The 26,934-nt window shown below is 37.3% G+C and overlaps 1 protein-coding gene across 2 annotated transcripts in view; it reads left to right on the top strand.

Annotated features, from left to right (window-relative positions):
- prkg1a (protein kinase cGMP-dependent 1a) overlaps positions 1–26,934 on the top strand; it is an 84,513-nt gene that overhangs the window by 37,427 nt on the left and 20,152 nt on the right. For both annotated transcript variants that reach the window (XM_053621215.1, XM_053621213.1), the window contains exons 4-8: positions 8,930–9,035; positions 15,481–15,544; positions 20,649–20,726; positions 20,843–20,937; positions 25,135–25,200. In XM_053621215.1, coding sequence (XP_053477190.1) covers positions 8,930–9,035; positions 15,481–15,544; positions 20,649–20,726; positions 20,843–20,937; positions 25,135–25,200 — 409 coding nt within the window. The remainder of the gene's footprint in view (positions 1–8,929; positions 9,036–15,480; positions 15,545–20,648; positions 20,727–20,842; positions 20,938–25,134; positions 25,201–26,934) is intronic.

The following is a 26,934-nucleotide window of genomic DNA, read 5'->3' as shown; positions in this document are numbered from 1 at the left end:
GACTTGTTAAATAATTAAATGTACAGTCATACTATTCAGTTTGACTCACTTAATCCATTTACTCTAGGTAAATGTATATAATTAGTGTATTTTGTATGTAGAAGAAGAAGAAGAAGCCTTTATTGGTCATATATACATTACAGCACTGTGAAATTCTTTTCTTCGCATATCCCGGATTGTAAGGAGTTTGAGGTCAGAACGCAGGGTCAGCCATGATATGGCAGCCCTGGAGCAGAGGGGGGTAAGGGCCTTGCTCAAGGGCCCAACAGTGGCAGCCAGTAATCCAGAGCACATGTATTGTTACAAAAAAGGTTTGAACTGTATTACTAAGGCTAAATTAGTCTTTACTATACCTGAGGTAGATATTCCACATCTGGGAACAAGTTTGTATGAGTTTCTAAGAGTATATGCACATGAACATGTTTGTGTCTATTTATAGATGCTGATGTTATCAGTCTTGAAAAAAGTTATATTTCAGTTTTGCTACTTCATCTTGTTGCTAGACATATGAGGTGGCATAAAATGGGTTTTTATCTTGATTCACTTTTCACTGAGTGGGAGAAGAGGGGGTTAGAGCACTGGGACGAGGAGGATGGGCCAAAGGAATATGACAGAATGAAAAGAAAGACGAGAGTGGGATGAAAAGAGGCTGGTGGTCTGATGGTGGTGTTTATTAGTGAGACTGAATGCAAAAATGATCATCCTCCTATCCGCTTCCATGGTAACGTGTGTGTGTAAGTGTGTGTGTGTATGTGTGTGTCTTACAGAGTGATTTTAAGAGAGTTTTTGCACAGTGCAATTCAGTGCAAGAAGTAGTTGACTCATCTAGTTAGTGACTTATAGAGGTCAAAGTCACTCAGACCTTTTTGATTGTGTGTGTGTGTGTGTGTATGCATGTGCACATGTGTGTCTTTGCATGTGTGCTTTTGTCATTTTCTGACTGCGTTTGATGGATGTGTTTGTGTGTTGTGTGACTGTGTTATTGAGCCCCTTGACATTAGAAAGTACTGTTTTCAATGCAAGATATGACTAGTAAGACATGTGTAATATGAACTTTTATGAATAGGCACATTTTCAAAATGGAACCTCACAGACGTAGGCACTGAAAATGTGTTTAAGACCAGTGTATTTTCATACTGGTGTCTAAAGCATGAAGCAAGTCTATATTATTTTCAGGTCGATTTTAATGTCATAGTGAAAATTGCAAATCATAAAAGAATTTTTTCGGTCATGAGTCTTAAAATTCAAAATATGACATGCCTCCCGGCAGCTGATTTAGTGCCATTGTGACTGAAATCTCAGAATGTGACTGCTGCTTTGATACTTGTCCAAAAGCTGAAGGATTTCATAGGATGAGAAACTCACAAGTGTCTGCACCTCTCAGCATGATGCAGTAGTTATGTTTGGTGTTCACTCCATGTGCTTTTGTTTCTGCCCTAGTCCTGTCTTCAACCCTGTTCTGATATTGGTTGATTACCCTAATGTGTTTACCTGTTCTGTGTCAAGTCCTTAATTAGTTTGTTTCATGTTTGTATCTCATCTAAGCCTAATTTTCTTGTTTTCCCTTTCCTTTTTTTTTCTTTCCAGTTTTACTTCCTGGTTTTGGTCCTTGCATGTTTTCCATGATCGTGAATATGGATTATCCTCATTTAATTCTGTATGTCTGTGTTTTGACCCCAGCCATAGCCTATTTTTGATTTTCAGATTTTCTCGAACAAATCACACACTTGCATCCTGCCTTCACTAATTACACATTACAGCGGGACATAAACAATACATTCTAATAGACAGAAAAAATATCCCGAGGAATGTTTCTGTTTATGTGAGCCCATTTTCTGCAAAAGACAGGATCACACTGGTTGATGTCGTGCAGAACATAGTAATTTTCTTTAATCACAGGTCTGTCATTAGAGGATCTTCATCATATAATGACAAGGAGAGCATGTTATTGCATAGTATGTTTGAGAATTCAGCAAAGATTTTACAAGTGTAACAAGTAGTAGTCTTGGAGAATCGTAGAAATCGCGTAGTCTAAAACTTAAAGGAACAAAGAGAAGGTAAATGTTGTGGGAGTTTGTGTAATGAAAACTGTTTTCTTGTCTTACTCTGTTAATTGGATTTTAATTGTTACATGTTTGGGGCCAGTTTTGAAATGTGGAAAGGAATTGGAGATTCCTGCAGTGATCATCTCATCTTCAGTCTCAGTATAGTTTCACTCACCGATAGCTTATAATCAGGCGGGTCTGATTATTTAGTCAGTCAAATATAGACTCCATACTCTTTTCAGTCAGTTATCATCATAAAATAGTACAGAGTTAACATGTACATGCTTTTTTTAATTGAAAAAATAAGTCATGTCCATTTCTCCTAGCCAGCTGGAGACTACATCCAGCACTGGTCAAACAAAATATATATTCTCAACTAGAAGTGTGGCCTTTCTCATTAAGCGTAGCAGTAGGAAATGGTGTATCCCCCTGTGAATCGTGGCTTCTCCCACCATGAACTACTTTACTAAGTAAAAAAAAAAAATCAATCAATCCAATGCTATTAACCCAGAGTCATAAGCAAATGGGCTTTTCTTCTAAAAATGTAAATAGCTTTAATTTTGTTCAGTGCTTTTTGTTGACTTCATGTGAGCTCTATGGATTTATTTAAGCAGATCTCCACAGAGACATGTTGCAATCTATGATAACTAAGTAGGCGGTGGATCTCCTACTGTAGAGATAACAGCTGTTTTCATAGAACACTTCTGCAACCCTGGTCTATCCAGCCACCCAGGCTGCTCACTGACAATGGACAAATTTAGGTTATTTCCGCTTTGGTGTTTAATGTGTTTTCATGTGAGCCCAGCTTTCTGCAAATATTTGTAAGGGGACTCCATCATCATGCCTTTGTTGTTAGTGTTGTCACACTCAGAAATAGCATGCTGCGGAGAACAGCTCCTGTCCTGATGAGCAAATCTGAGTACAAAAGATTTAGCTCATTGGAAGATCATTTTGTTGATAACAGCTTGAAGAGAGTACAATCCCATCTGTCCATCACAAAACACCCATTACTCAAAGCTAGCCCTCTTTTTCTTCCACTTTTCTTTTATGTCTCACTCTGTTGGCCTGGTGTGCTCGTATGATGTGCTTAAAAACCTCTTGTTGCATTGTTTGTCACTTGCCCTTTCAGCACATCTCAGCCTCTGTGTGACCTCTGCAGAGTGAAGAGCTGCACTGACTATTCTCTCATATGAAACAATAGAAAAACTATCAAAATCCTGAGTGAATGTTTGACAGAGGCTTTTTTGGAAGAAAGAGCAGAAATGTAAATAATATCTCTGTGTCCTGGGTGCATGCGTTTATCTGGATCACCACTTGACCCTATTTGGGCGAGGGCCATTTTTGGGCCGTTCATGCTTTCTTTATATTTATCTGTCTGTCCCAGGATGTTTCTGCTTTCTTTCATTTTAGCTATGTTTCCTGAATCTCCAGCTAACATTTGAGAAAACAAAAAGTTAAAAAAAATGATTGTGTGTGATAATCCAAATGATTGTGCTCGATGTCACAACTGCTCATGCGTCATGGGGAAGACCTGGTTTGCTTTTAAAGGGGTGGCTTATACTGTATTTTTAGAAATAAAGTCAGTCTCACAATAATCCTGGCAGAACTGTAGGTTATACTGTGTATTATCTGTAGATGGCATTGCAAGTGTTGCTCACATACTGTGGAGTACAATGAGCAATCCTACAACCAAAAATGTTTGTGAAATGAAATGTACATGCTCACTGGACGGGAACAGTTTTGACACACTTTACACCTGTATAGGTAAATGCTCCCATATCACAGCCATCATCCATAGATACTCTCTGGCCTTCTTCTTTCTACTGGATTATTTTGCCACCACACATTATAGAATCTAATTTTATTTTTATAGTACAGTTTACAAGCAGATTTACAGACATCAGGGATATAATACCCAGTGAGAGAGCCAATGGTAGCAGTTGCAAGCAAACAATTCTAAGATTGGGCTATGGAGGAAAGAAATCCTTGGGCCGAACCAATTCAGTGAAGAAGTTTGAAGAAAAGAAGATTCAGTGGAGGAGCCAATTCTCTTCTTGCTGGAACTATGAATAATGAGTTTGTATTAAATAGTCTTGTAATTATAGTTGATATGGAATATTGGTTAATAATCATCAATTACATGTACTAATGTAGTATTTATGACAGGATTCAGTATGTCTTATGTGTAAGTTAGATGTAAAGGAGATGGATCACCAGATCACAGTCAACAGTATATTGGTGAAGATGGAGCAGGAGCCTGGAATTCTCTTTACAGGAGCAGGGATTTCCTCATCTGCTGTCCTCTTGACTAGAACAGAAACTTGTAGTCCAGTGGACGGGATCAGGAATATTGCATCTTTTTTACAGGAGTTAAAACTTGTCTTCTGACCATGCGCATAAATTTGAAGTCCTCTGGAAGAAGGGACTTTCCATGGGGGTTTTCTGGATACAATCAGCAACTTGAGGTACTCTAGATCGGAGCAGGAAATTGAAGTCCTCTGGACAGGATCAGGAGTTTGTAGTCCTTTAGATAAGACCAGGGGCTCTTAGGAGCAGGAAATTTTAGCCCTCTGGACAGGGGCAGGAAATTGAACAGGAGTTTGTAGGGTTTGTAGTTCTCTAAACAAGAACAATAGCTTTTCGTTTCCAGGAGATTTTATATTTCAGGACAGCAGGAATAGAAGCTTTTATAAATGATGGGTTTTAGACTTCAGGGGGTAAGAGTAGGATCGTTGTGCCCTTATTTTCTATACGATTTAGTAATCCTGAAATGGACTTACCTTCTTTTGCCTACACTGAGGAGCTGGTTGACTCTGGAATATTTATTATACAGTGATGCTATCCACTGCCTTGTCTGGAGCTGTCTGTACAGCAGCAGTGAACAGGCTGAGCAGAATGAATCGTGCCAAGGCAGGTTCTCAAGTGATGTGTTTCATCTCCCTCATGAATAACATTAAGACGGGCTCAATCAGGAAGCATGCTGGGGCCTGAATTCACTCTCAATACACCACTAACATCTTTATTTTAATTCTCAGAATCCATAAATATCCCAGTTAGATTGAATGTTTTGTGTTGGACTAAATGCTTTGCAAAGAATTGTAATGAATGCAACAAATAATATTTCTGATACACAGACAAAACAGATTTAGCTCAAGGTCACTAAATGAATGTATGCATATAGTACTGTGTATAGTACTGTGCAAAAGTTTATTTTTTAATATTTTTTTATTTTAATATTGAATTACACTGAATTAATCTTATAGCAGATTGAACTTTGGGTTGAGGCCCACATATTATTTGCCAGATCAGAACAAATGCCAATTTTCCTGCTTTAAGTACAAAATTTCTGCAAAACCCTTTCTCGCCATCCAGTTATATTATCATTGTACATATACATCATGTGCTAGGGTTGACATTTTCTTTGATTACTTGGGAAAATAGGTAAACCAGAACAGAGGATTTAATAGCTCTAAGTCATTTAAATTAGACCATTAATAAACTGATGAAAACCTATACCCTTCGCATTGATCTGAAACCTGCACCAGCCCTAATGCTCTTTCCATCATTATATAAGACTGTAGGAATGAAGGATTAAACTTTACTGAGGCTCGTTTCACCCAGTAGCTTACAGAATAATTAGTCACCTTTGTGTCTTGCTCTCATTGCTGATATCCTGCGAGCAGCTCCCAGGAGCAACAGAAGGAGAGAATAAGCATGATCATAGATTTCAGAAAGCTCAGTATGATGTCATATACAGTATATAGCAGAATCAAAGCCATCTTGAGTTAGGGAGCTTGCAGCCTTACACTCATGTTCTAGCTGCTGCTTCTTATTATTCTGATACTACAATTAATCATCTGCTTACAGATGAAATTCAAAGGTATTTGCTTCATCGTGAGGTGATATTGATCCGTCTCCATTTGCTGCCCAGAAATATTCAAATCCCCATATCACAAAGACACACATCATAAAACAGAATGCGAGTATGCGAAGTGTGGCAGAGACTTAGTCCAACCAAGACTCATCAGGCTGGCATCTATGTCACATGTTGACTTAGTTTTAAACATGTTTAGTTCAAAACAGCTTTAGTTTCATACTAGTTTAATGGGCTGCAAGGTAGTGCTGCATGTAGCATTGGCACCTCACAGCTCCAGAGTCCCTGGCTCCTGAGCTTGGGTTACTGTTTCTGTGGAGTTTTGCATGTTCTCCTTGTGTCTGTGTTGGTTTCCTGTGGGTTCTCCAGGTTCCTCCCAAAAATATGGTGGTAGGTGTATTAGCTACAGTAAATTGCCCCTAGGTGTGGCATCCCATTCAGGGTGCATTCCCAGTGTTCCTGGAATAGGCTCCAGATCCTCCAAGACCCTTATCAGAATAAAGAGGTTAACATGCTTAATATTGGATATCACTGTATTTGCCAGCATGTAATAGTTTTAACAATTTTCTCCCCTCAAAAAAACTGTCATGTTGGTGATTTTATTATATGCTTAGTATTGTTTGAATAGCTGTAGATGTAAAGACAATGCCATTACACAATACATTTTAGGCTGCATCCACATTAATCTGAATAGATCTTAGATTTTAAAATGCTCTCCATCTACAGTGGCGTTTGTAAACATTTTCCAAAAATTGCTTGTCCACACTGAAACGTCTGAAAATGCTTACATCTCTATACCACGCATGCATAAAAACATAAGAAGCTTTGACGTGCATCATTTCTGTCAGGCGTTTAATTAAAAATGCAATCTGAAATTTGTACAAAGTGACATTAATCTTTAACAAAGCTATCAAACTGGATAGCAGGCACAACATCTGCAGTACAAAAATCGTCCACCATCTTATTTGTTTCGAGTTGATGGGTCACAAGACTAAAAATATGTCATCGTTTTTTAATGTCTCAGTTTTCTCAGTCCACACTAAAATACACTTAATCCACTTGGGAGAGCGTTTTCAAAAAGCTACGTTTTTGGGGGACAAAAATGCTGCCCTAGTGTGAGCAAAAGGCCATTAAGATGGCAATAAAATATGTTTTTGCCTCATTTGGCACATTTCATACTGTCTATGACAATATCAATAATCAGTTGGAGCACTGTGTAAATGGAGTTAGGACTGAGGACTTCAAATAAATACTCCTTCTATATCTGTATGTACCATAATTTAAAGCCAGGGCACTGTATTAGCTCTCTTCAGTCCGTGGCTTGCTGCTGCATAACAGTAAATAGAGTCTGAAATATATGGCATTCATTACAGGGGTAATATTCCGTGTTACATTTTTGATTGCGTTTTTGACTGCATTTTTTATTTGAATCTCAAGGGATTCTCCAATGATCTTCCAACACACATAGGTTCTGATTACATGCTTTAGATGCATTCTATATTGGATTTAAAGAAAAATGTGGAAAAGCTGAAAGGTATTAGCATGGATAAACAATATTGTAAATCTCACATTCATTCAGATCAAAGCTTACTGTGTATAACTAAGGCCATGATATATTGGTTATAAAATCAGGAGCAAAACCAGAAAGTGTCAATTGCAGACTGGGCGAGATGAAATTACAATGTCTGATTTAACAGTTCAGTCCATGTATCTGCAGTATACTCCAAACTGCACACACTAGGAACCTTCACACACAATACAGTTAGAAGCAATGTTAATGTCAGTGATGTGTGTGGTGGTATAAAGTGCAGAGACATGTGTATCTGATACTTAATCCTTCCTTTAATCTTCTGATCTTGCATCACTTGTTTGTAATTAAAAATAGTTTTGCTGTTTGAAACGTTTTTTTTTTAATGCCCTTGAGCTGGGTTGTTGAATGTGTCCGTATTAAATGATAAAGGCTAATCACAGCGAGCAAAGCCTGATGAATAACTAATGCGCTGGGGCAGTGAGAGGAGTTCAGCTGGCTTTGTTCTCTTACTTTATCTGTGTCTCTGCCTTTTATATTGCTTCATTTCAACCTCATCCTGTTGGATTTCTAACCTGCCAAATGTTCCCTCAAAGACACTCAGATATTTATTTAGTGGCTGCCATTAGACTTCAAGCAGTCATCAATGTGTGGATTTGATAATAAATAACGAATGTGATAATTGCACCTAAGATATATTAAATTGTCAGATTATTTATGCTCTTTTAAAATTGGGGTAATCATGTATGCATAAAGAAAGATGTGTTTTTACATGCTGCATAGAAATCCAGTGTCATGGCATTGTGGGTACTCTGTATGACATATTTGATTTTTTTTTTGTATATTTTCAGAAACTTTCCCGGAAACATCATACATTTCCCTATGCTAAAATACCTCAAAGCATTTCTCAAAACCTAGTACACACAGTAGCATATTTTAGTTACTTGCACATTCAGGTGTCTTTCCACTATTGTCTCCTATTTTGTCAAGACATTTATAGTGTACTCTAGATCTATTGGTACACTTAATATAAAAATGGGCAAAAATCATTGTCGAAAATAAACATTACACGCAATAAGTGTTTGAAAGTGTTTCATTGTTTAATTCAGTCTTGAATTGTTCCCAGAAGATGATAAATGCAACTTCTGATACAATGCAGTGTATGTGAGTCATATCTGCTCATATCTGTGTGGTTTGTTTATTAGTGCGCAGTCTAGCTCTAATAATCCCTCACTCTCACCACTCAGGCTTTTGTTTAAACTGCGTTATTTTTATCACCTCATCACACAACAGTCATTATTTTCTAACTTTCATCAACAGATAAATCCTCTTTTAAGTGAGTCTATAACAATGAGTGCAATGTATGATACTGAAAGACAGATTTATTTATTATTCAATACTAAATTTTACAGATTTTAATTGACTTTTTTATCAAAGAGATATTGAGTAAATATTTCTATCCTCCTTTCAATTCTCTTATAGCTCTAACCAACGTGAAGTTATGGGCCATTGACAGGCAGTGCTTTCAGACCATCATGATGAGGACCGGACTGATAAAGCATGCAGAGTACATGGAGTTTCTCAAAAGGTTAGATATTGAGTGTGTGTGTTTGTGTGTGGGTGTGCGTGTGTTTGTGTGTGTGTGTGTGTGTGTATGTGTATGTTTGAATAATACTCCAAATGTATCTGAGTAATTAGAGTGAATTCTGTACTGTGTGAATGTCTGTAACTCTGTTTGTGTGCATGTACTGTACAGTGCCCTAATATTGGCACCCGTGGTAAATATGAGCAAAGAAGGCTGTGAAAAATTGTCTTCATTGTTTATCCTTTTGATCTTTTGTTTAAAAAATTCACAAAAATACTCTGCTCTCAATATCAAACAATTGAAAACAAAACACAGGTTTATCAAAAAAAATCTTTGTTAAATATAGGTGTGCAACAATTATTGGCGCCACTTTTGTCAATAATTTGTGCTACCTCCCTTTGCCGAGATAACAGCTCTGAGTCTTCTCCTGTAATGACTGATTCAATTTTCAATTCAATTCAATTTGATTTGTATAGCGCTTTTTATAATAGACATTGTCTCAAAGCAGCTTTACGGAAACATATAAACACGGTATACAGATTTTAAATGTGCGAATTTATCCCAATTGAGCAAGCCGGTGGCAACGGTGGCAATGAAACTCCCTAAGATGTTAAGAGGAAGAAACCTTGAGAGGAACCAGACTCAGAAGGGAACCCATCTTCATCTTGGTAACAACAGATAGTGTAAAAAAGTTAATTATGGTTTTATATGAAGTCTGTTTGGCCTTAGAAGCAACCGTAGTCCCAGCAATCTGGAATTGGAGTAGATGAGAGCTCCAGCCAGAGGTAGGGCATCTGATGAGGTTGGAGAATACATGGCAAGGGATCTGAGACCATTCCTCCATACAGAATCTGTCCAAATCCTTCAAATTTCAAGGGCCACACTGGTGGACTCTCGTCTTCACTTCACCGGGTTTCTGTGGGTTTCGAGTCAGGGGACTGGGATGGCCATGTCAGGACCTCGATTTTGTGGTCATTAAACCATTTGTGTGTTGATTTTGATGTATGTTTTGGATCATTGTCCTGCTGGAAAATCCAGCCATGGCCCATTTTAAGCTTTCTGGCAGAGGCAGTCAGGTTTTCATTTAATATAAGATAAGAGATAAGATGTGCTTTTATTGATCCCCCATAGGGGAAATTCAGCACAAGCAGCACAAGTAGGATGAGTAACATCAAAGAAAGAAAGAAAATAATTTCCATAAATAACTTTACAATAGAAATAATAGAAACAATAAAACAGATCTGTGTGTAATGTACTTATGCTAGAGTTCTATTTGTATATGTACATGTGCAATATCCTCAGTATTCATATACATGTGCAAGATCTGTGAAATGACAGTTAATTGTTAAGTGTGTGTTTCTGTGAGACTCAGTCAGTGGAGTAGGAGGTACTGGGTATTGTTGCATTGTGGAGTCTGATGGCTGATGGCACGAAAGAGCCCCCCAGATGTTTTGAGGCACGTGGCTGGGTGAATCTGTGTCTGAATGTGTTCCTGAGCCTCCTCAGCTCAGCGTAGGGAAGATGAGAAGGATTGTCCCTGATTGCTTTCAGATTCCCTCTCATCCTCTTCTCAGTCACTTCCTCCACCCTGTCCAGTTTCATCTCTACCACAGAGCTGGCCTTCCTCACCAATGTGTTCAGTTTGTTGGCACCACAAGTGCCACCTCCCCAGCACACCACAGCAAAGAAGATAACACTGGCCACCATAGACTGGTAAGACATCCGTAGTAGCCTAGTGCACACATTAAAGGACCTGAGCCTCCTCAGAAAGAACATCATGCTCTGTCCTTTCTTATATCTCAATATCTGTTGATATTTGATAAAGTCCATGATTATTGCCAAAAAGTTCTATTTTGGTTTCATCTAACCATAGAACCCAATCCCATTTGAAGTTCCAGTAGTGTCTGGCAAACTGAAGATGCTTGAGTTTGTTTTTAGATGAAAGTAGAAGCGTTTTGAAACCCTTCCAAACAACTTGTGGTGATGTAGGTGACTTCAGATTGTAGTTTTGGGGACTTTCTGACCCCAAGAAGCAACTACCTTCTGCAATTCTCCAGCTGTGATTCTCAAATCATCCTCTTCACAGTGCGTCAAGACAATATAGACATGCGTCCAATTCCAGGTTGATTCATAACATTTCCAGTTTACTGGAACTTCTTAATTATTTCCCTGATGGTGGAAATGGGCATTTTCGATGCTTGTGCTATATTATTATAGCCACTTCCCCTGTTGTGAAGCTCAACAACCTTTTGCCACACATCACAGCTATATTCCTTGGTCTAAACTATTGTTATGAATGACTAATGGAACTTGGCCTATGTGGTACTTCATATTTATACCTTTGTGAAACAGGAAGTCATGGTTGAACAATTTCCTGTTCCTAGTCACCCAGGTGTACTAAAAAATGTATTTAAAAAAAAAAAGTAAATATCAATGGGAATATAGTTCAAATATATTTTTCCCATATGAATTCATAGAGGTGCCAATAATTGTTGCACACCTATATTTAACAAATATATATTTTTTATAAACCTGTGTTGCATTTGCAATCGTTTGATATTAGGGATGCACCGAAATTAAAATTCTTGGCCAAAGCCGAAACCGAATATAATGAAAAACTTTTTTTTTTGCGTTTTTTCCATTTATTTTGCCATTTTTTTCACCATTGCATAAATTAAATAGTCAAAATGTGCTTTTTACTATTTTGTCTTGCTTTTCAAGGAAAAAAAAAACAATTACAAAAACTACAATTTCAAAATATTTATTTAACACGGAACATTTTTTTTCATTCCAGCAGGCATAGGCTAACAACAAGGCATGATATAACTTTAAATAAATAAATGAGTAAAATAAAAATATTTTGATGTGGTCATCTTTGAGCCCCCTTGAATAGCCTATGTTAGGCTTATAACTGACTGCTGAAAGAATGGAACACTCTGTAGCCTACAACAAAAAAGCGCATTAAAAAGTGCATTGACAAGAGTGCAGAAAATGGTTCTATTCGGTTCTATACGGTTGATTATATTCGGGATATATACCGCTCGCGTCCCTGTACACCTCGGGGAGTATTATAGTAGATATAGGATTTGTCTGCCTGCCCTTAAATAAATACGTCTTTACCTGCTTCCGTACTCTACTCCCTTACGTCTCGCGACTTGACAGAATACTCCGGAACAGAAACAAAACAAACACACGTGTCCACAGTAAACAATGTCACGGTTGTCAACAACCGAAGAGCATGCGCTCGCTGAGCACTCATGCACGCGCGCGCCCTCTCATCTCTCAGAGCACGCGACCGGAAGTGGAGGTTGTGACATTCGTGCGTCTCACTCTGGTTTCTATGCTGTTTGAGCGCATCATCAAACACGTCATTGTTCGGTCAAATTTATTCGGCATTTTCACTAATTTCGGTTGCTGAACATTCGGTGCATCCCTATTTGATATCCATGAGAGCAGAGTACTTTTTATGAAGTTTTTTTTAACAAAATATCAAAAGGTTGAACAATAAAGACAATTTTTCCACAGCCTTTTTTGCTCATATTTACCAAGGGTGCCAATATTCGTGGAGGGCACTGTATGTGTGTTAGAATGTACATTGGCACTGCAGCTGTCATGTTAGTCTTGTGTGTGTCTATGAGGGAGTCTTCTCTGCATCCAGCCAAAAGCCCCTCCTTCCGTCTTTCTTGTCTCCTTTCTTTTTATCTTTCATCTGAAGGCTCTATTTGCATAATAGCATACTGAAAAGAAAGCATGGGAAATATTTTACATATTAAAGACAGAATTCTGCATGGATTAGTTTAGAAGTGAAATGTTACATGAAAGAAATCTTCACTGAAATATGGTTGTGTAATAGAACAGTTCTTTGGAAGCTTCACTGCTCCACTGGCATAAAACCTTTGTGCACAAAGCTTTTTTCTATTTCTATCTCTTAATGGCTCCTAATCTGTCCTTCCTCTTCTCTCTTTCTCGCTCTCTATCGACCTCTGGTATATATCTTCAATGTGTGTAGGTTTGTAGATATACATTTTCTTTCAGTTTAATCACCACAAACTTTTAATCATGCCACAGTTATCATAATCTGCCTCTAAATCACAGTTCTGCAGTTGCATTTTTTTTTAGTTGCTACTAATTAAGTCAGTGATGCAGCATTGTGTTTGTTAGGAAGTTTATAGAGCTTCAGGACACAGTCTTTTTTATTTTCTGAATACAATTTTTTTTTAAGAACTCCAAATCCATCTCAAAGCTGTGCAAAAGATAAGAGGAAATAAGCAGTGATGTCTGTAAAGGAAGAGTCTAGCTAGTCATTTGACCCCAAAGGGAGATGCTGACAAAAATAAAAATGCAACCATAAAGAATTCTGCTGTAAATTATGTCTTTATAATGCGGTAACCTGGTTTGTATACCAGGAAAACTCTCTTCTAATAGTGCTTCTTATAGGTGCCAAAGGACTCTTGCTTTGGAGAAGCGATCTGTGGGCGGTCTGTATGTGTGAATGTTTTTTTCCCTGTCACCAGCTGGCTCATTAGCCAGAGCAGTTAATGGTAGATTAATGGTACAGATAGTAACATTGTGCTATTTTTTTTTTTTTATAGCTCAGCATTAATTATTTGACCAACAGATGAAAATCATAAGATGAAAATTATTCAATGTGCTATTGCACAGCGATATCTACACATGCATATTTAAGATAGAACACAAAGAAGAACAACTGTGGCACTGAGGAGAGCAATGAAAGGCAAAGAGAACTAAAATACAAGCTTTATCAGACTAAAATCTGGCAGGAAAGCACAGAATAATAAACAAGACTGTCCAAGTTAAAGTAAGCCAAGTATCTAAAATGAATAATATATGTGTGTAGCCAGAAACAATAGTTACAATTGACAAACTAAAAAGCTAAGATTTGGAATAGCTTGCTTCATATAGTATTGTTAGCAAGGTACCGTAATGGCAAGGCATGTGCTTTTCAAACTTTTTTGATCATATAAACTTTTACATGAGATATATGCTGATACTTTTTATCACTGGTGCCTTGACTTTCTCAAGACACCATCACCCACTGTCAACAAAATAATTGAGATCTTGCATAGTTTGTTGAGGCACTTAGGATTCTGGAGTACAAACTCCAACCAAAATATCCATTATGTAAAGAATAACACACGACAGAGTGCTGTTATACAAAAATAATACAGGTGAGGGTGACACGGTCGGATTCACCTCCCAAACGTATATTGTTTTTGTATAACAGCACAGTCCAAAGTATGTTTCTCTATTTATACCACAGTAATTTCAGTGATGTTTAATTTATTAATGAACAAGACTATGTAAGTTTTACCAGTAAATAGTTAGATTTAATGTTGTAGAATGCTTGTGAGACATTAATTCCTGTTATCACTTATGTTATAGCAGCAAAAAACAGCCATTCCCTCACCAGTCTCTCTCTCTCTCTCTCTCTCTCTCTCTCTCTCTCTCTCTCTCTCTCTCTAATTTTCCTAATTTTCCTAATTTGTCCAAATTTTTTTTCCACATACGTATACTGGCATAAAATTACACATACTGTATATACTGAAAATTGCAGTATGCCCTTTTTTTGTTTTAAAATAATGTTTACTCTTTATGCAAGAAATAAAAAAAAATACAGGACATGCTTAAATAATCAACAGCACCATTATTTATTACAGAACAACCTACAATATTTTTTGTATATAGTTGCAATTAAAATGTTGTGGAAATTCTGTGAAACAGGTTAGTTTCTGTACTCACTTACATTACAGCAGATAACCTGTGTCACGATTTCCCCTCGCGCTAGCGCTAGAGCATGTGGCGCGCTCTGAAACCCAAAGTGCGAGCTCAAAGTGTGAGCGCGCTTCTGGGTTTGTCAGTGACACTGCCTTTTTTCTGTCCTGTCTTTGTCCCTGTATTGTCATTGAATGTTTCCCGTATGTGTCATCATTAGTCTCATCTGTTTTGTGTTCACCTTGATTATGTTTAATATTTAAACCCCTCCTGTCTCTTTGTTCATTGCGAAGTATTACGTTATTTTTCCGTGTACCAAGCCGTTGCTTATCGTGTTTTGTGTCATAGTTTTGATCCTGTTCTTGTCCATGTTTCTCGATTTTATTTAGCCTTGTTTATGCCCGTTTGCCGATCGCCTGAACTATTGCCTGTTTTTGACCATGCTTTTGTTTCAAGATTTGGATTTGTCTGCCTGCCTCTCTTTAATAAAGCTCTTATCTGCATTTGCATCCATTCTAACCCCCATGTTCCATAACTTGGATACTTATGTCCTTTACTGTCCAAATTTGATGAATGTAATAAATATAAAACTATTGGGAGCTGTCAAAAAAATGACATCATCTCAAGATTAAGATTCTGTTTATCGACAGCTAATAATAATACAATAACTGTGATGTTGATTTGAAATTAATTTTGTAAACCATCTCTTTTGCAGCATTCCAACATTCCATAGTCATCCAGAAGAAATACTAAGCAAGTTGGCCGATGTCCTTGAGGAGGTAAACATTTATTTAGCTAATCCTTCAGAGCAGAAGTTTATGAATTACATTTTTAGCCATTCTTGACAATGTTAATTGTTCATTTAAAATAATCCAATATTTCATATCTGTGAGTTGGCAAAACTATGTGAACCTTTAGGGGTAGCAGTTAATTTGAAGGTTTAATTAGAGTCATGTGATTTCAATCAATGGGATGGCAATCAGGTGTGAGTGAGCGACCTGTTTTATTTAAAGAACAGGGATCTATCAAAGTCTTATCTTCACAACACGTTTGTGGAAGTGCATCATGGCTTCATGACCTCAGAAAAAGTTGTTGATGCTCATGAGGCTGGAAAAGGTTACAAAACCATCTCTAAAGTGTTTGGACTCCACCCAACCACAGTCAAACAGATTGTGTACAAATGGTGGAAATTCAAGACCATTGTTATCCTTCCCAGGAGTGAGGACCAGCAAAGATAACTCCAAGATCAAGATGTGTAATAGTCCATGAGGTCACAAAACCAAGGGTAACTTCTAAGCAGCTAAAGGTCTCTCTCACATTGGCTAATATTAATGTTCATGAGTCCACCATCAGGAGAACACTGAACAACAATGGTGTGCATGTCAGGGTTGCAAGGAGAAAGTCATTGTTCTCCAAAAAGAACATTGCTGCCTGTCTGCAGATTGGTAAAGATCATGTGGACAAGCCAGAAGGCTATTGGAAAAATGTTTTGTAGATGGATGAGACCAAAGTTTTGATTTAAATGAGAAGGGTTATGTTTGGAGAAAAGAAAATACTGCATTCCAGCATAAGAACCTTATCCCATCTGTGAAATATGATGGTGGTAGTATAATGGTTTGAGCCTGTTTTGCTGCATCTGGGTCAGGACAACTTGCCATCTTTGATGGAACAATGTATTCTGAATTATACCAGAAAATTCTAAAGACATCTGTCCATGAACTGAATCTCAAGAGAAAGTGGGTCATTCAACAAGAGAATGACCCTAAGCACCGAAGTCGTTCTACCAAGAATGGTTAAAGAGGAATAAAGTTAAAGTTTTGGAATGGCCAAGTCAATGTCCTGACCTTAATCCAATAGAAAATGTTGTGGAAGGAAGAAGCAAGCAGTTCATATGAGGAAACCCACCAACATCCCAGAGTTCTGTACTGAGGAATGGGCTAAAATTCCTCCAAGTTGATGTGCAGAACTGATCAACAGTTACCGGAAAGGTTTAGTTGCAGTTATTGCTGCACAAGAGGGTCACACCAGATACTGAAGCAAAAGTTCACATGCTTTTGCCACTCACAGATATGTAATATAATTTTCCTCAATAAATAAATTACCAATATAATACAAATTACAAATATAATAAGTATATATTTGTTTTCTCATTTGTTTAATTGGGTTCTCTTTATCTACTTTTAGGACTTGTGTGAAAATCTAATGCTGTTTTAGGTCATATTTATGAAGATAGGTAGAAAGTTCACAAACTTTCAAGCACCACTGTAGTTGATAATGCTATCTCAACAATGGTGTCTCAACAACATTAATACTCCTGTTGTTTAATGAATTTAATGGATTTCTATGGAGTTTGTGCTCTTAAATGCACAGGCACTGGGAACATGCATCCATTTTTCATGGTGTCATGGTTATGCCGAAATCTGAGGCGGACTACATCACCCATCAGCCCTAGCACATCACATGACTCTGTCACATGTCTCACCAAGCATTCACCTGTTTTGTGGTGAATACTCCCTTATTTTAGTCTAGCTTCTGTGTGTTTCTGTGTCAAGCTTTTGTCATTGTCAAGTATATGTGTCGTTGTATGTGTCACAGCCTTGCTTATAGTCTGCCTGTTTTGCCTTGTATCTTGTGTTTATGTTTATGGTTCTGGTTTTCACAATTTTAGTGGTTTATTTTGCACTTTACACAATAAATATCTGCACTGACCTCCATATTTGCCTCTGTAATGTGACAGTACCAACACAGACCCAAAATTAGTGCACTGTGATAGTTTGTGACCACCAAAATAGCAACAGCATGCAAATTTGAAAAAATATTGGCTTGCAGTCAACCAAAATTCCGGCATTCATCAGCAAATTCCACTTGTGCTGGCATGAACACAGAGTCACAGTTTAACAGCTGTTCCTTCAAAAAGGGCCAAATAGTATATGTGAAAATTCTCAAAATATCAATTAAAAATTATCCCCTTCTAAATGTGATGCAATGATTCAATCATTCCACAAGTAACTAACAGTACTAAATGTCCTGTAGTTTTTTTTCCTTCTCCCACTAATTACGTGACTCAATCTGTAGTGAAGAATGAAATTCTGTACAGTTAATAATTGACCTGAATAAAAATTTTAACTTTAGGCACGAGTTATTTTTGCCTTGACTAACTAGGCTCTGGGAATAGTGGGAAAATGCCCCTCTTACAATCATTCCTCCTTATTTCCCCATGGCACAATCTGTTTCTGTCATTCAGTGCATAACTTGACTGTTGGTATAGATTAGAAAAACTTCAAAATTCTATGTATCTTAGTCAATTGAGCTGAATTTCCCTGAATTAGAAAGTGCAGACTCCAGCAGCAATCATGTGAAAATGGGGCTGTTAAACCAACCTCAGCTCATTGAAATCCACTTAAGAATGAAAGGAAATGAATAGCAGTAATTTCCCCTCAGCATTTACACTGATCTCTCTGCTCTATCTCCACCTGTTTTTCATTTTCTGCCTATTATGTATGTCATGACATAGTGTAATCTGATTGGAATTGTTCATTAGTTGACCAACATGGAACCACCCTAATTATACACTCCCGAATGTTGGCAATAAGCAAATATAAAGCTTTGGATTTAGAGCATATCTGTGTAACAGCAGACCTGCATGAAGGTTACATTTTCACTTCCACAACCAGTCAGAACACATACAATAAGAACCAAAAGCAAGCTATTTACCTCTTAGAATTCCAAGTACCGGTATGTTTGTTTTAAAACTCTTTTCCAGATGCTTATAGTTATAAATTGTGACTATTATATTGTTTAAGTGAATTTTGCAAAACCAATGCAAAACTACAACCATGTTTGGTTTTTTTTTTTAAGCTGTTATCATTGTGGTGTTAATATTTTATATTTGAAAAGATTTTATATTAGTCACATGCATGGAAAATATCGTATATAGGATTATAGATATACAGTCCCCTCTGAACCTGTTGGAACGGCAAGGCCAATTAATTATTTTTGCTGTAGACTGAACACATTTGGGTTTGAGATCCAAAGATGGATATCAGACAAGAGTTTGGATTTCAGCTTTTATTTCCTGGTATTTACATGTGTTAAACAACACAAAACATAGAACATTTTATATCAGACCACAAGAGCAAAAGTACAGCAAAAGACTTGAAGTAAATTAAATTAAATAACACTTAATATTTCATTGCATATCCCTTGCTTACAATAACTGCATTAAGCCTGTGACTCATTGACATCACGAAATTGTTGGTTTCTTCATTTGTGGTGCTTTCCAGGCTTGTACTGCAGCTTACATTAGATATGATAAGATGTACCTTTATTGATCCCCCATAGGGGAAATTCAAATAACTTCTTTCAGTTGTTGTTCCCTTTCAAAGGGAACTTCGACATTGCGTTTAGCATAACGCTATGGGAGCGCCTCTCGCGTGTGACCAGCATCTGAAGCTTGTGTAAAATCACGCCTATTTATAGGCCTGCCATGATCAGGTGATGTGGCAATTAAGTGTGTCGCGTGATATAAATATAGCACCTGTGAACCGCGCCATAAGCCTTTATTATCTTCAGTGAAAGACTGCATGTCAGTTGTTTGTGTAAAGAAACAGAAAAGAAGAAAAAGACTCTTAATTTCCTCTCTATCTTTTCTCAAAATCTCAGAACTTTTCTATCCCTTTAAAAAAAAGAGAAGAAAAAAAGGAATGAGCGAGAGAGAAAAATATGAGTGAGAGAATTCAGGAAGTGTGTTACGGCTTGCTCCCGTTTCATCACGGGGAATAGTGCACACTTTCTGGGTGAAGTGTCTAGGGATGTAGCATGCGATGGCAGCCTCGAGAGGCTGCGCATGGTAATGCCTACATTAAGCAGCTCGGCTCGCAACTCGCGCTCTTCTCGGAAGCCGAAGCGAGTTGGGTTTCAGAGCCTCGCGGATCTAGGCCGGCCACTGCCGAGGCAGCTAACTGTATCTGGTTCGGGGGATTTCTTATGGATCCGGAAGAGGAGCCGGAGACGAGCGCTGCTCTATCTATTGCTCTTCTGGGTTCGGCTCTCCGTTGGATTTTCAAAATGCATTGGTATGAGAATTTGGTGCCCAAGTGGATAACACAAAATACTGCATCTAGACTTTTTTGAATTTTCATTTATCCCAATTAACAAAAGACTTTTTTTTTGTTGAAATAGAAATATTAATTAAAAGCAAACTTGCAGTATAATTTGCAGAACACAACACACATATATCACCATATATTGTACTAGTTGTGCTAAATGTGCTTTTGTCAGATTTATGAATTTATTTTAATTTAATTTTGTGATGCCTTAAAGGTCATGTTCTAGGTCACAAAGGGAGATTTTTGGCTTCAGTCAGATTGGGAGTACTGTTTCGTCTATGCTGTCTGTGCGCCTTTACATCTCTCATTACATCTGTCTAGAGGACAGTAATGGCACACAGAATAGCAGGATGGCATGTGTCCAAAAAAACTGCTTCCTCCCTATGGCAGCATGTCAGGGCTTAGAGTCTCGGTGATATGGTGTAGGGGGAATTAGGAGTAGTGTTTCAGTGGCTTTTTTTGTCTACACTTATTCTATAGGTGGCTGTACAAATGATGCATTGGCCATTCAAAACTGAATAACCAGAACTAACAACACTGATCATGCTTCACATATTCACACAGAGGCTTAAATTAGTTATGTTGTGTTATACATGCAAATGGTATTCACTCTTGCAGTAGTAATATAAACATAGCCATGAATAGTTCTCAAAAAGTCCCTTTTGCAGCAACAGAATTAGAGTTTTAGTAGCTTTGTGGGGTTTTTTTTCTTCTCTAACTCCTTTTTTTTCTACTCTAATTCCTTTACTCTCATCGTATTCTATGCTGTTTTCAGACGCATTATGAGGATGGAGATTATATAATCAGGCAGGGAGCCAGGGGAGACACCTTTTTCATCATTAGTAAAGGAAAGGTATGTAAATTTTTAGCACAGCAGTGGTATGATGTTTAAATGTTAAAATGCCCCAGAGCTCTTATGTATTTTGCTATTTTATCAGCATTATTTGGTGACCTGGCCCTGTGTTTTAGGTAACCGTGACCCGAGAGGACTCTGCCAGTCAGGATACAATGTACCTGCGCTCTCTGGGGAAGGGTGATTGGTTCGGAGAAAAAGCCTTGCAAGGGTAGGATTGTTCTCTTTTTAACCATCAGATAAGTCATCAAGAGCATGAGGGCTGACCTCATGCAGCTGTAGCACACTGAGCTCCATCATAAACTGCTGCTTTGACCTAAATCCTGTATATACAATAAGAGCTGTAGTAGTGTGCCACCTAGTGGTGTCTACACATTAACACTTCTCTCTATATATCATAGTAGCACAAGATTTAAGTGAGATAACGGAAAACTGTTTCAAAGGAAATTAGAGATAAAGGTTAGTCTGTATTTGAGACCAAGGACACAATAATTAGGAATTAATTAAGAATACATAATTTGTGGATTATCCTGAAATTGCATGAATAACAATTAGATGGTGTGATATTATGATATATATATTTTCTAGACATGGAGCAGGCCATATAATTTTCTGTGACTGTTTCTGTATATAAGACATGCAAGATTAGTACAGGGTTTGGACAAAATAACAAATCCACCACATGAAAAAGGACATTTACTTTGAAGTAACAATCACAATTACAAACATGGACTGTAACCCAGGTGTTATAGTAGGATGGCTGGCAATTAACAGCATGCATCAGATACAAAAAAAGAGGTCTGTCAATTAGCACTTTGTTATGCGGGATTTCAAAACAGCCTGAGGCAAAAAAAAAAAAAAATTAAAAATGGAAAGTTATTTAATGTAGTATTAGGAAACAGTCTCAAAAGTCATGGCAGAGTATTTTAAACATCAACAAACAGCATAAGCAAAGAGGAACAGTCACAGATTTGAAGCTCCCTGACAGGGATAGATGAACACTACAGCATAAGCCACGTTTCCACTGAAATTATCCGGAAAAAAGTCCCAGGAACTTTTTTCAAGAGACCATTTGGTTCCTATGGACCTACCTTGTCTGCATTTCCATCACAGTCTAAAGTACCGTGAAGATTAGACAAATTAGTCTGGTGACCTATGACTGCACGTGACGAGCCCTTGGTGAGGATATGAAGCCACGAAGTATGCTACAACAAGCCGATTATTAACACAAAGTGAGCTGATTTTAATGATGTAAAATGTTTACTCATGTCATAAAAACACATAGGGAATCTTTTTTATCATCGTTGGATAAAAAATTATTGTTTTTAAATTTATCCACTTGGGAGCATGTTTTCGAAAAGCTCCATTTTCCCAGTACAAAAACGCTGTCTTGCTGTGGACGGAAGGTCAAAACATAGAGAAAAAGATGTGTTTTCTGATTTATCTCAATTAATGTGGACGTAGCCTAAGGTGCAAACACTCTTCCCTGATGCTCCTATGCATGCTGCTAAAATTCCTCAAGGGTGATTCGATTAACACTATGATGAATTCAAGTGTCGTCCTTGGTCTCTCTAATTACTAGATTTAAATATCAATCAACCTTTATGGAGTCCTGGAGCGCAGACTACAAAATAGATATCGACCTTCTCTGTCCATTAAATAACTGGAAGATTATAACTTGAAAAATGGTCCAACATCCAAAAACCATTCAGAACATGTATGACAGCATTCCAGGAAGAATTCAAGCTGTTCTCGGGGGAAAAGGCTCTGTTAAGGTCTTTGATATTAATGTCTACCCAATGACTGGAATGCAGAAAAACAGTGCTCATAAGAATAAATTCCTCTGCAGTCTCCTTGTGCTGCATGCAATGTTCATTTTGTCAGCTATTTTTTTTATTTAGTCTGACTGTACTCTTTGTCCTGTGTCAAATGTCCTTGATAGTTTTTATCATATTTAGTCAACCTTACACTGTTTTTTAGTCAGGTTTTAGTTGACTAAAAGCCTGGGTATTTTAGTCTTATCTTAGTCAAAGAAAATCATAAGTATTTTAGTCTAGTTTTAGTTACTGAAAACTGTAGATATTTTTATCCATCCATCCATTTATTTTCTGTAGCGCTTATCCTATACAGGGTCATGGGGAGCCTGAAGTCTATCCCAGGGAACTCGGGGCATAGACTGAATGGTGTGCCAACCCATTGCAGGGCACAATCACACACACTACGAACAATTTTTAGAGATGACAGTCACCCTAATGGGGGAGGAAACCAGAGTACCTGGAGGAGACCATGCAAGCTCCGCACACACAGGGTGGAGGCAGGAATCGAACCACCAACCCTGGAGGTGCGAGACCAACGTGCTAACCACTAAGCCACCATGCTCCCTTTTTTGTCTTAATATAGCTTAAAAAAAACAACCTAACATTACCACCAAGACGTTAATCTACCTCAATTTCTTAGTGGTTAGCCTTCCTATGCCGCTTGAGGTTTGTTGTATTCTTTCCAGATATTGTGTTTCCACATTGCCTCACTTCTAATATAACAAGGCATTTGTTTTTTGTTTTTTTCAGCCTCCTTATAGAGAAAATAAGCCCTAATGTCAGATCTTCTCTTTCTTCCAAGTCTAACGGTTGCTGTCATTATTTAACGAGCTTGAACGTTGTGCTTGGTTAGTCCTGACATTCTGAGCACAGCACAGGAAGGGAAACTGACGCTCATGCCAGACAATGAACAGGATAATTGTTTTGATTTAGAAAAAACTATGTAAACTATGTATTATGCATAAGTCTCAATTTTTTTTCCGGCAACAATATCGCATGTTGATTTAGTCACAGTTAGTGTTTAATGACGTCAGTTGTCGTCTCATTATCTTGTCTTAGTCATGGGAAAAAAAGGTCGCAGACGAACATTTTTCGTCATAGTTTTCAATACCGAAATGAACACTAGCTCTGTGAACGTAACAAATGTGTACTGATCTCCAAAAGGGGATAAAAAACAATGAAACCCTAATCTATACAAACAGCTTCCATTCTAGTGTACACACTCTGTACATCCTATTGCAGAAAGGCTACAGTGTGTACTCGGCTGTACTGTGGACTTTTGCAATCAATTTCTAAAAAAGATCGCCTTGTTTATGTCTGAGCTGAACTTCCAGTAAGCAATCTGATCTGAGAGGGTTCTGGTCTGGCACAGTATACAGTGTGTGGACTCCAGGTATCCAGATTGTCCTCATGAACTGTAAATGAAGGAGCTCTTGTTGCCTGGATTAATGGGCATGTGTGTATGCCAGTGTAGACTATGTGTGTGACTATTTGAAACAGGAACATGAGCTTGGCAGAGAAGGCCATTTTTCACAGAGCACATGTCATCGTTTGAGATGGGCTATTGTACACTACAGATATGGCATTGCGGTCCACTTAATGTCTCTTATAAAGCTCTTATAGAGAGCTCTCTTATAGAGAGCACTCAGGCCATAATTACACTCATCAAACCTGGTACTCACGCACACTCTATAATGGCACTTTTAAATAGTGACACAATCTCTCCTGTGTTTTTCTGTTGTCTCTTCTCTGCTGTTGTGTGGAGCAGCTGTGACCTTCTCTAAGTGTGTTTGTGTATTTGTGTTGTGGGGGATTTAGAGTTGTGCAGTGGAGAATTCTCACCTCAGTGCAAGTACAAGAGACTTTGATTAGGATTGAAGCATGTGTGCATATACACATTAACATCTACTCTTCTTTCTTTTCAGTCAAGGCATCAGGCGGTTTGTGTGTGTGTGTGTGTGTGTGTGTGCTTTCTGTGTGGTTGGATGTATCTTGCTGAGCTAGTAGTGTGGTTTGGTGGGGCAAAATTGGGAGTAAATGTTCGTAGTTTATTTCTATTATAAGAACTAAAAAGGCTTGTAAAAAACGTTAACGCGTGTGCTTGCTGAGCATTATGGATTCAGTGGATTTATTCTTGGATTCTGACTCATGCGATTGGGGTGACGACTCCTCAGAATTCGACGAGCCAGAGGAGGTTAATGATGGTGTACAGAGAGGCTCTGAGTAATGGCTGATTTTTTTTTTTTTTTAATTGCATTATTGAGTTCAGAGCAAATTTCATAATTGAAATTTCAGTTCTACATGTTCTATAATGCAACTAACAAGTACTGATGGACAAGACAATTCTGCAGATTGTGTTTTTTTTTTCTATGATAAATTATTAAAATTGTATACTGTATATAGAACATGGTTGTAATTGTTTCTGCAAGGTGACACTTTTAATCTCTTTTAAATTTTCTTGTTTAACTGATCATCTAGCTATACTGGACCAGCTGTTAAACATTCTGTCCTGAGTCTAATTTGATTTAGCTGACACAGATCAGTTTCTGTGTTACATAATTTTTCACTCACATCTTTTTTTTTTTGCACAGAGAGGACATCAGGACAGCCAGTGTCATTGCTGCAGAGACTGTCACCTGCCTTGTTATTGACCGAGAGTGAGTATTACTCATTACCTCATGCATTATGCTTTGTTAAACACAGCTAGGAATTATTCACATGGTTTCTAAAATAATAAAATAGAGTAACTCATGCAGTGAGTAATAATTTGAGCTTAAGCATAAAGCCGTTCTTATACGTAAAGTGATTTATTTTTTTAATTTGTGATTTAGAAAATGTGATTTCAGAATTATCAGCATTTCCAAGATTATTGAATATTTTTCCAGCTGTAGACTTTTAAAACTTTATTGTACATATGACACTGTGTGTACTTAATTATATTTTGAATTTGTATGTATTTTTTATCCACTACATGATTCTTTAGGGGTGTTATTTTGTCAGAACAGAAAGTACTATTAAAAAAATATATAAATATTTGTTTATGATTTTTAGTTGTAGTAGAATCAGGTAGTATCTCCAGTGGTTTACTGGAATATTTGAATTGTGGTGTGTAATGTTTATTTCCTACAATCAAAATTTACATTTCACTTAAAGGCTGCCAATAATTCTGGAACTGGCTGTATATTATTATTATTGTACACATACAATGTGTACAATAATAATGATAATAATAATAATAATAATAATAATTCTGAACAAAATTAATTTGTCAGTATGTCTGAGTTAGCTGACTGTTGCATATAAAGCTGTTGTGGAGTTTCCTATCTCGCATTTTTCCTGTTAACTCTGAGTTTGTGTGAATGCCTTATTTATTCAGTGCCTATGAGAGTTTCTCTATTCAGAGGTGTGTTTGTCTGAATAAAGCTAGCTCATGCTGAATAGATTAAGTGCTGTGTGTGTCAGTGATCAGTGTTGACAGGTTGTCTCCTGGGCAATGCGCTCATTCTGCTCTTTATGGGCTGTTATAACTTAATAGGCCTTCATCCATCAGCACACTGCTGTGTGCAGTTCTTTTACACTGAGGGGGTATATACTGATGGGTTGTTACATTTCTTCATATTATGCTCTCTGAATGCACACAACCAATGTGGGTACTTTAAAAAATCCTAATTTGTCTGAAATGACATTTTATGAACAAAGACTTTATGTATATGTAAATACTTAACTATATTGTTGTAAATTGGCATTTAAATGATGCATTCATCATCCGTAACAACTTTATCATGATTATTGTTAGCTTTTATTTAATTTTTTTTTATGCTTGGTACGCAAATCTGTTTTGACCACATCACTCACTGAATAATACAAGCTACAGTATATATCTAAAAGTTTGAGGACACCTGATCACCACACCCATATCTGGTTCTTCCCCAAACTGATGCCACAAAGTTGGAAGCACATAATTGTATAGAATATCATTATATGCTGTGGCATTAAAATGTAAAAATATGAATAGAGGCCCAAACCTGTTTGAGCATAAGGTCCATGTAGACATGGTTTGGTACATTTCAGTTACTGCATCAAGTGGATATCTAAATTTGTAATTGTGAGAAATAGAGTCAAATTTGTGCGATTATGAACTCTCAACTGTAAGAAACATGTCAGAATAAAGTCTCAATTCTGAGATATAAAGTCATAATGACCTTTTTAATTTATTTTCTCCTTTGTAGAAAATTTTGCTATATGGTAAATCATCCATGAAAAAACAGGCATTAAATTACATTGAATTACGTTGAAAAGCCATAAAAATGCAATTTAAGGTCACCCTTGAATCAAGTTCAGAATGATATAATGCCACTGTCTTCTTTTAGTACATTTCAGAAGTAATTCCT

The sequence above is a fragment of the Ictalurus furcatus genome, chromosome 3 (genome assembly GCF_023375685.1).
Source record: "Ictalurus furcatus strain D&B chromosome 3, Billie_1.0, whole genome shotgun sequence".
NCBI lineage: Eukaryota > Metazoa > Chordata > Actinopteri > Siluriformes > Ictaluridae > Ictalurus > Ictalurus furcatus.
The sequence above is the reverse complement of the archived record's forward strand: the minus strand, read 5'-3'. Positions and strand labels throughout refer to the sequence as shown.